Below are 10,887 nucleotides of genomic sequence, written 5' to 3'. Positions count from 1 at the left end.
GAATGGAACAACTCTTATTTGCTTACCCGACCTATTGGAGAGTCGGGGAAGATTTTTTCCCCCATTGCCGTATGGGAATTGTGGTGGCAAAGAATATAGATCAGCAAAGGTGATAGTTCCCATTTACTGATTGTGCACTGTCCTAAGTGCTGTACCATATATATATATATATATATATATATATATATGCACACACCATATACGTACACATCATCTTCTTTAATCCTCAACGAACCTTGTTAATAATATCCCCATTTTACTGAGACGAAAAAGAGAGGCTCAGTGAGCCTGATTCGCACAAGGTCACAGAACAGTTAAGGGTTCCCCTCGGATTTGTACCCTTATCGGGCTGACTCTAGGGCTCTAGGTCTCAACTCTTACATCCAGTTAAAGATTTTTGTTAGAATCCGGCCACGAGTCAGGAAAATGGAAGCCGCAATGCAGTCCAAGGAACCTGAAAAGCCGGCGCCCAGTTTAGGGCCACTGGGAAGAAAGGAGGGCGGCGGCAGGTCTGGGAATTTGGGAGCCGTCTGGATGGGAGACTGAGGGAAAGAGGAAGAGAGGCTGCGCGGGAGTCTCCGCTTCTTCGGGAAAAAAATTCCCACGGCCACCTCCGGAGCGTGGAAACCCGCAGGCTCCCACGGAGGGACGCGGGGAGCGCGCGGGCGGCTGTGGGCGGGGCCTCGGGGCGGAGCGGGGGCGGGGCCTCGGGGCGGAGCGGGGGCGGGGCCTGCTGCGCCTGGGCTCGCAGCGGCGGCGGCGGCGGCAGCGGCGGCGAAGAGCGCTCGGGCGGACTACTCTGCTTTCCCGCGCGGTGCCGCCTCCTGCCGCGCCTCCGCCTTCTTCTCGGCCCAGCCGCCGGCTTCCTCCTCCCCAGACTGCCCTCAGCCCGCGCGCCAGCCGGCTCCGTTATGGCGACCCGCAGCCCCAGCGTCGTGGTGAGCAGCCTGGCCCTCCAGGCCCGTGGCGGCGGCGGCCGGTCCCTGAGGCGCGGGGCCGCAGTGCGGGCTCGGGCCGGCGTGGCCCGGGGCCGGGGAGCGGGGGGCGGCCGCAGCCTCCTGGGTTCGGCTTCGCGTCACACCCGGGCAGCTGGGGGGATGGAACGGTGAGGTCGGGGTGGCCGCCTCTTGAGAGCCCCGGGAAGGAGGGCTGCGTGTGGGAGGAGAGGGTGGAAATGGCGTTTTGGTTGACATGTGCCGCTTGCGAGCGTGCTGTGGGGAGGGGCCGTGGGCCAGTTCGGGAATGATCTGGCGAGGTGAGGGTGGGAGCTTTCTTAGGAGGGGCTTTTCTCTGTCGGTGTGCGGTGTGTGGTTGAGGTCCTCGGGGCAGCTCCGTGAGAGGGCCCAGGAGCACGGAAACGACCACATGGGAGGCATGCGGGGACTGGTGTTTTCACCTAGTTTTTCAAACATTGTAATGATTATTTGTGGGAATGCGCATTGCCTCATTGCATCCTCACGGCAGCCTTGGCAGCGGTAACCATGCCTACCTTTCTACACACGTAGAAAGTAGTTAGCTTTCCCACGGCCCAGAGGTAGCCAGGCCTCGTAATCAGATCTGCTTGAATCCGGATCCTATGCTCTTTGATGCTTCAGGGGACAAAAAATGCGAATCTGGTCCTTACCTTCAAGGACATTGGCACCATAATCCGTCTTTGGTATCCTGTCTCCAACCTCATTGGTTCTTTTCCTTGTTTCTCGAACAAGCCAAGCTGCTCCCTCCCCTTACCCTCCCTTTCTGATCACGCTTGCTAAAATAGCCAACCCTCTCTCAATAGTTAAATGCCTTAGCCTGCATTATTACTATTATTATTATTATTTTAGCAGTTACCTTACTACCTGTTGATTGCCTCTCCCACAAAAACATAAACTTTATAAGGGCAGGAATCACCGCTGTAGCTCCAGCGTGTAGTACAGTGCCTGGCATGCAAGAAATTCTCAGTGATGGTCTGTTGGATGAATAAATTAAATAATTAACCACTTGAGCCCTAAGAAGAGAAGGGTTCTAGTTCATATTAGGCATTGTGACTTAAGGTAAAGAGCAGTGCTCTTAATGGAGTCTGGCCTGGGATCCTGCTTGCGTGGGTTATTTACTAGCTGTGTGGCCTTGGGTAACTACCTTTCTGGATTTAAGTGTCTTATGTATAACAGGTGCTAGCTACCTCATGGTGTTATTGAAAGGATAGCCAGTCTTTGTGAATGAACAACCTTTGCGTGGTCCCTGACTGGGAATAGTAATAATATCTATCGATGTATTTACCTACATAGTCCTGTTTAGTCCTCAAAACAACCCTCTAACAAAAAGTATGATTATCGTTTTACAGATGAGGAATCCTTGAAGCCTCAGTGAGAGGTTAAGTAACTTAACCTCTTAACGTAACATACCCCCACCCCGTGTCACACAGTTATTAAGAGGAGCTCAGACTCAAACCTAGGTCTCTCTCAAGGCCCATACACTTAAATGTTATGCTAATGGTAGGTACTCAACTGTTTTATTCAGTTGCTGAGGAAGTTAGATGCTTTTAAGCTTTGGGGTCCAATGGCTGCACCAGCATACAGTGAATTATTTTTGCTAGAACTGGATGTTAGTTTTGTTTGAACATCAAGATATTCATTGTGTTTTCGGTTTGCAAATTCCTGTTCCTTTTTTTATTTCCTTCCCAGAAATTGTCTGCATGTTAGCAGTGACGGACACTTAAATAGTGCTTACTGTTTGCTGGTTACTAAGCCCTTTACACATATTAACTGGTTTGATATTTATTTAAAAAAATTTATGTGGCTCAGAGAGGTTAAGTAACTTTCCCAAGATTACCCAGCAATACTAGGATTTGAATCTAAGCCATCTGGCCCCAGAGTCTGCTCTTAACCTCTTCACTTTTAGGTTCATAGTGACAGTAGTAGATATTTATTTAGTACTTACTATGCTTTAGGCAGTGAAGTAAATATCTTGCAGCATTATCTAATATAACTGCCCTAAAGATACATAATAGGAGGGAGGGAGATAAACACTAGTATGACCTTGGAGGCACAGATGGGTGAACTATTGATAACTTGCCCAGTATCACTTAGATGAAATTGACCTGCAGATCTGCCTGATATGACCCATGCTACTTGTAACTATCTCTCTAAACTTCCAGGGTAAACTTGGACACACTTGAACAAAGAACAAGCTTCTGAATTTTTGCAAGTTATTGTGAAACATCAAATATACATTATGTGGATAAAATATCTTCTAAATTTCAGGATGGTAGTGCTAGAAATATAACCCCTATTAACTGGACTTAAATCTTACCCTGCTAATAATTTTCACAGAATTGATAAAATAGTGCATTTTTTTGGTCCACAGCCCTATCACTGTTATCATCAGGGTTTAGACTGTCAATGTAGACCAAAATTATTCTTGGTGACCACCAAGAAATGGAGCAGTTGAGTTTGGGGGTTTCATTCTACAAATTGATTAACGTGACATGCGTACTGTAGATTCATCTTAATTGTTTTCTGTCCATTTTTTTGTATCTAGGTATCACAGAAAGTCCATAGGCAGGAGGTAGGAAAAAGACAAAAGGACCAACCAGATCAGCAGAGAAGAGGGGTCTTGGAGTTCTCTTTTAGATTTCTGTAGTTCACTAGGCAGTAACTGGGCCATGTCATTCTTTTCCCCTGGGAAGAGATGCTAAAGATGTGCTAGTGTGCTCTTCTTCCTATCTGTAATTGTATATTGTGTGCATTGGTAAGATTTATATGCTATAAAAGTGTCAACCACCATGTTAATATTGAGACTGGATTGTTTTTTTCCTGCCAGTGGCTACCAAATTACTAACAAACATTTAGAATAACTTGCTACTAATAAGAATTCAAACAAACACTTCAAATTGATATGAAACTACTATCTTCAACACTGTGCTTCTGATAATTGATAGGCATTTATGTTTTGCCCAGAATTAACATGCCTGTTATTCCACTGTGCACACTGGAAAGGAAAGATGATAGTGTTAGATAGTAGTTATGGGCCTGCTTACGTAGAAGCAGGTAATAATTTATCCCTGAGTTGAATAGAATGCTGATTTTAATTCTTGTAACCCTTAGATTCTTGTAAACCTTTTAATTCTTTTCACATTTAGGGATAAATGCATCAGTAGTTCATAATTTTGGTCTTATGATATCTTGAGTTATCACAGATTATCCCAAGGGGATGACACATCTGCTTTGGTGTTTTTTGAGAATTTTAAAGTGTCTGAATATAAAATGTAAAAATATGCCACCTAACCATTTCTGCCCATTCTAGAAGCTTGGGATTATTGTTGGTTACTAGGAATAAAATAAAATGTATTTTATCTATTACTGTACATCTTTTAATTCATATTTTAACACTCGCTTCCTCACTTCCATTTAGTCTTGTTTGGACCCAGGAACATTGTCATTTTTTGACCACAAACAGGCTTAAGCAATCCTGCTCACAGATGATGAATTGATGTTGCATGTGTTGTCTTAGCTCGAGTTAATTTCCTTGCTTACTGTAATTTTAGATAGTATATCTCTGTAGTTAGACGTGTAAACCACAGAATTTTTCATGTATGAAAACCATTATTATCGATGTGACACATAATTATTAAGAATTTGTAGCTTCAGTTTTACTGGAAAATAAAATTATTTTGGTAATTTATGATAGCAAAAGATTGACTTTGGTTCTAGATAAAAGATATATAGTAATGTTACATTTTCAATAATATTTCATATTAATAAAAGTGCCTTGTAGATTTTACCATTAACAAGTATATTACAGATAGGTTAGAATTTGAGAGCTATGTTCGAAAGCTCTGAGGAGATGCAGTCAGATTTCTGAACTGTCTGGGTAAATGGTAAGTAACTGAGAGCTATTAATAACCTATCCTTTGGCCATTTCTGGCTGAACTGGAAATCAGAGTAGGAAAGGTGGATCTGCAGAGAAACCACATTTCATTTTTTTTTACCACTTGCAGCCCCTCCAGGGCTCTCCCCCAAATATTTTGGGGTTGGGCCCTCCCCAAAGCCATCCAGGACCTTCTTTGCGATCTTTAGCCATTTTATGTTAAGTTCATATAATGAAGCTCTAACCCCCAATGTGATGGTATTTGGAGATGGGGCCTTTGGAAGGTAATTAGGACTAGGTACCGTCATGAGGGTGGGGCCCTGGTCTTTTTTTTTTTAACATCTTTATTTGAGTATAACTGTTTTACAATGGTGTGTTAGTTTCTCCTTTACAACAAAGTGAATCAGTTATACATATACATATGTTCCCATATCTCTTCCCTCTTGCGTCACCCTCCCTCCCACCCTCCCTATCCCACCCCTCTAGGTGGTCACAAAGCACAGAGGTGAGCTCCCTGTGCTATGGCAGCTTCCCACTAGCTATCTAATTTACATTTGGTAGTGTGTATATGTCCCTGCCACTCTCTCACATTGTCACAGAAAGACACCCGGAGAGTTCCCAGCCCCAGCGCTCAGCACACAGATAGCTAGGAAAAGATGGCTGCCTACAAGCCAAGAGAAGAGGCGTCAGAATGAAACCTACTTTGCTGGCCCCTTGATCTTGGACTTCCCAGCCTACAGAACTGTGAGGAATAAATTACCATTGTTTAAGCCACCCGGTCTACAGTATTTTGTTGTGGCAGACTAATGCAGTTCTTTTAGAAGGTGTTGGTAATAACCACGTGCTTAGACATGTAACACCAAGTCACAAATAATAAAACATGTGATTTATACTCATATACAAAGTTGGGCATTGCTATTGCCTAGTTGATTTAGATAGAAGGCTTTGCTAATTCGGTATCAGAGACATGCCAGTCTAATTTACTCAGTTTATATGCTAGGCAGCAGAATATAATGACTACTTTAAGCTTGATACTACTTTAGGAGGGAGTCATTGGTGCTGGCTGACCTTGGGTTCCATGTTTATCTTTAGTGTGTATAACTGCTTTTGATATTCACACGTTTGTGGGCTTGTGAAGTTAGATTTGGTACAGGTTATAAGCTTTAATATGCTGTACAGTTAGTTGTATGTGTATATGTCTTTTCCATTAGATTATATGCTCTTTGAAGGCTCTAAATTTATAATCATCTTTGTATCCCCCTATAAAATCTATTGCATAGTACCTTAATCAAGGTGGGTGCTGAATGCATTTTTATATAATTAAACATATTGCAATCCCTTCCTATCAAAGTACCCACTGGATTGTTAACTAATCCATGTTAGATGGGGTTAATTAATACCAGATATTAACCAATATCTGATGGAACAAATAAGGGCTGATAAGATTAAAGGCCACCAAGTATATTTCTGTCTAGGTCTTCTAGAGATTGAGATTATTAGGCCTGTTTAATATGAAGCTTTGGTGCTTGGGATGATTAAAACAACTTCCTGTCTATTGAATTATATCTTCTGTTATTTCTTATTATCAGTGGTCTAGGTGCAAGCAAGGCTTCTGAGTGAGAGTTTGAGTACGCTCCTAAACCCCCATAATACTTTTTCTGTCTTTTTAAAATAGTTGCACACTGTCTTAATGGTTATTCATGTATATGTCATATCTTCTACTACACTGTAAGCTCTTTGAGGGTAGTTGTGTCAAATTTATCTAATCCTCTCTAGTATGTACAACATAGTAGGTACTCAATAAATATTTGAGTGATAGTGATAAGAATTACAGGTTCTGAATAAGGTCCTTACCATTTAAAAATTACTATTCTAATACATATTTGATCATTAAATATGAATTTTTAAAATTTGGATTTTTCATTAATGTAAAATTGAGAAAAAGTGATATTGGTGCCTTGTTATCATTTAAATAAATTGCTTCCTGTTTAACTTTATTTGAAACATACACAAGTACACATATTAGTATAATGAACCCTCATGTAGTCCTTGCCCAGTTCTGAAAATTATCTGTGCATGGCCAAATCATATGTTTCTTAAATTAGGACCCCCATAAATACATCCCACGTATTTATAGTGAATTATAACAGAGTTGTGAATTTATGACTAAAGTACCTCAAGTGATGCAGGTTATTATTATTATTTTTTTCGCGGTACGCGGGCCTCTCACTGCTGTGGCCTCTCCCGTTGCGGAGCACAGGCTCCGGACGCGCAGGCTCAGCGGCCACGGCTCACGGGCCCAGCCGCTCTGCGGCACGTGGGATCCTCCCGGACCGGGGCACGAACCCATGTACCCTGCATCGGCAGGCGGACTCTCAACCACTGCGCCACCAGGGAAGCCCGATGCAGGTTTTATGAATTCTTATTTTTGCCTTTTGGGAAGAGTTATATTGACATGTTTTTTTTAAATCTTGAAATAACATGTCAACCCTTTTACACTGAATGTGATATATAAATCTAATAGTATTGATTGAAAATAAAACCTTTTGAATTGGAAAAAAAATTTTTTTAATTAATTTTTTTTTTTTTTTTTTGGCCACGCCACATGGCTTGTGGAATCTTAGTTCCCCAACCAGGGCCCTCAGCAGTGAAAGCGCGGAGTCTTAACTGCTGGACCGCCAGGGAAGTCCCTGAATTGGAAATTAATTTGGCGTGTTGACAGAGAGAATTCCTATTTGGGGGGTACATCTGTCCTGGTCTGTCTGTGTTAAACTGCATGTTTGGGATGAACTCTGGGCAGAATTCACATTGGCTTTGATTGAGACAGACAACACTCCCGAAGTTCTTAGGCTGCCTGCAAAACCCATAGCCAGGCACTGAGCCATTTTCACAGAACCAGTAGGCTTTATAAGTGTTGCATGTTTCAAAGAGTCCTGGGTGGGTGCTGGTTTAGGCTTGTGGCAGAAGCAGTGAGTAACTGGGAGGAAGGGGTGAATAAGTCTCAGGGAAGCCATTTTGGCGCTCCGGATCTTGACTTTAAAGCACTATGAAATGGTACGTTTTCATTCTTGTCAGGTAATAGCAGATCTGTTCTGATGAGCCTGATATCAGTGTTTGTCCTCTCGTAGCATCTAGCAAGGTCTAGCTCTTCTTTTCCCAGAACTTTTAAGTAAATTTCAGTTTATGAAGTTAAGAAAAGTAATCCTTGCTTGTTATGAAGCATTATAAAAGTAATGCTTGCTTGAAATACTCTTGTAGGTGACACAAATGTCATAGTCCCATTCTTTTTTTTAACATCTTTATTGGAGTATAATTGCTTTACAATGGTGTGTTAGTTTCTGCTCTACAACAAAGTGAATCAGCTATACATATACATATGTTCCCATATCTCTTCCCTCTTGCGTCTCCCTCCCTCCCACCCTCTCTATCCCACCCCTCTAGGTGGTCACAAAGCCCCGAGCTGATCTCCCCGTGCTATGCGGCTGCTTCCCACTAGCTATCGATTTTACATTTGGTAGTGTATATATGTCAGTGTTACTCTCTCACTTCGTCCCAGCTTACCCTTCCCCTACCTGTGTCCTCAAGTCCATTCACTACATCTGTGTCGTTATTCCTGTCCTGCCCTTAGGTTCAGACCTTTTTCTTTTTAGATTCTATATATATGTGTTAGCATACGATATTTGTTTTTCTCTTTCTGACTTAATTCACTCTGTATGACAGACTCTAGGTCCATCCACCTCACTACAAATAACTCAGTTTCGTTTCTTTTTATGGCTGAGTAATATTCCATTGTATATATGTGCCACATCTTTATCCAGTCATCTGCTGATGGACACTTAGGTTGCTTCCATGTCCTGGCTATTGTAAATAGAGCTGCAATGAACATTGTGGTACATGACTCTTTTTGAATTATGGTTTTCTCAGGGTATATGCCCAGTAGTATGATTGCTGGGTCGTATGGTAGCTCTAATTTTAGTTTTTTAAGGAACCTCCATACTCCCATTCTTTTATAGTAAATGTCTTCTGAAATAAGCCTGATGACAGTGTTTAGCAGATACATTAGTACTTCACCTTAGAGGCCCTGGCATAATCTTTTGCCCCTCAAAATAGCATTTTTTTTCCTGCATATGAAAGTAATACATGTTTTTTAAAAAACAAATCAATATTGACTTCACACCTCGTGCCGAGCGAGTGCCTGTGCACTATGTGCTGGTGGAGCTTACCTGTGGGCATGTCCCAGGCCACCTGCCCGAATCGCTGCCAGACTCTTGGCCATGTGCTCCAAATGGAAGCGGTGCACAGCTACTACCAGTCTGACACGACGGTACTTGAAATTCCATCAAAGTCTGGAAAACTCAGAGCTCTTGGGTCTGAAAGAGAGATGACGTGAACATCAGATTTCTTAGAATATAATTATCAATTCTGTGAATAATAAATGTATCTTAAATATATATTTTAAAAATTTATTGAAAACCAAGCTACTTGTCCTTAAGCACCTAATACAGTACTGACTGAAGGAGGAGGTACTCAATAGGTATTAACTGATGCAGTGAGATTTAATTATGGCTTGACCAATATTTCTTGCAAACTGCCAAAGTTCATGTCATCAGCTTCTTGAACGTGATTTGGAAGATACTTAGTCTTGAATGTCATGTGAGACAGAGTATTATAATTGTGGTTTGTGTCTTTGAATAAGCTTTAAATATAATGCTGAGTGGGAATTAGAAATCAACTATAATTTTTTTAAAAGTGAAATTGGCAGTGGGGGAAAAAAAAGTCAAAGTGTAGAAAGTGGCAGGTCCCCACTTCTTACAGTTGACTATTGTTTGGTATATTCTTCCATACTCACCCTTTCTTTCTTCCTCTCTCCCTCTGTCTCCTCTTTTTAAAAATTTTTGTATTAAAATTTTTTTGTTTGTAGATTTGGTTTTAATATATCATAAAATTTCTCCGTACTTTTCACATATATGTATAAAAACACATACTACCACAAATAATTTATAAGAAAGACTTGATATTTTTAAAAAGCAATATGTACTCACTGAAGAAAATTTGGAATATATAGTATAAAGAGCTAAATAAAATCGCTGTAAGTCCCCTCCCCAAGACAAAAGTTTTTTATGATTTTGTTATATTTTTTCTGTGGGTATAGGTCCATTATATAATTATAAAACTGTAATCATAGTACATTTTACCACCACAGGTACTACATCATCAGTGTTATTAAACATTTTGCATTACAGGGACTGGACATATCAAAACGACCAATATGTGGTCCTACTCAAACAATCTTAGAGTATCTACTATGAGGGCACCTCATGCGTTGATTATAACAATCTCAGACTTCTCGAAGTTTGTATTTTTAAGGAGTCACTTAGCTTTTTTTTGGTGATTTTTTTTCCTACTGTGAGGTGAGAGAGTCTCTTTGGGTTTGAGGTGGGGAACGGCAGTTTTTCTTGTTCACTGTGATATTTTAACTTGTTAGACTACACTGTACTAAACATTTTTTACTAAATTTTCAAACATATGCAAAAGTCGGGAGGATACATTTGTCTTAGCTCTTTAAAGTTTTTCTTTTACTCTGCTGAACTAAGGAAAATTTCATATCATGTCATTTTACTTCTGTAATCTTAACTATTCATCTCTAAAACATGTGGTTGATTTCTTATATAACTATAATTCAATATCATACCTATGAAATTACAGAAAGTTCTTGATGTCTCATACCTAAATTTCTGTGATAGGCTAAGGCTTTTAAATGTCTAAATCCGGGCTTCCCTGGTGGCGCAGTGGTTGAGAGTCCGCCTGCCGATGCAGGAGACGCGGGTTCGTGCCCCGGTCCGGGAGGATCCCACGTGCTGCGGAGCGGCTGGGCCCGTGGGCCGTGGCCGCTGGGCCTGCGCGTCCGGAGCCTGTGCTCCGCAACGGGAGAGGCCACAACAGTGAGAGGCCCGCATACCACACAAAAAAAATAAAATAAATAAAATAAATGTCTAAATCCAATCAAGTGTTTGTATCATGAAATGCTCTCATTGAAAC

The 10,887-nt window shown here is 41.5% G+C and overlaps 1 protein-coding gene across 1 annotated transcript in view; it reads left to right on the top strand.

The window, feature by feature from the left end:
• Positions 1-733: 733 nt before the first annotated feature.
• Positions 734-10,887, top strand: part of HPRT1 (hypoxanthine phosphoribosyltransferase 1) — a 32,658-nt gene continuing 22,504 nt past the window's right edge. Inside the window, exon 1 of the mRNA XM_059050520.2 lies at positions 734-938. Within this exon, the coding sequence (XP_058906503.1) occupies positions 912-938 (27 nt within the window). The 5' untranslated portion in view covers positions 734-911. The remainder of the gene's footprint in view (positions 939-10,887) is intronic.

This window comes from Kogia breviceps, chromosome X, assembly GCF_026419965.1.
Source record: "Kogia breviceps isolate mKogBre1 chromosome X, mKogBre1 haplotype 1, whole genome shotgun sequence".
Lineage (NCBI taxonomy): Eukaryota > Metazoa > Chordata > Mammalia > Artiodactyla > Physeteridae > Kogia > Kogia breviceps.
This window is presented reverse-complemented; position numbering and strand designations above follow the sequence as displayed.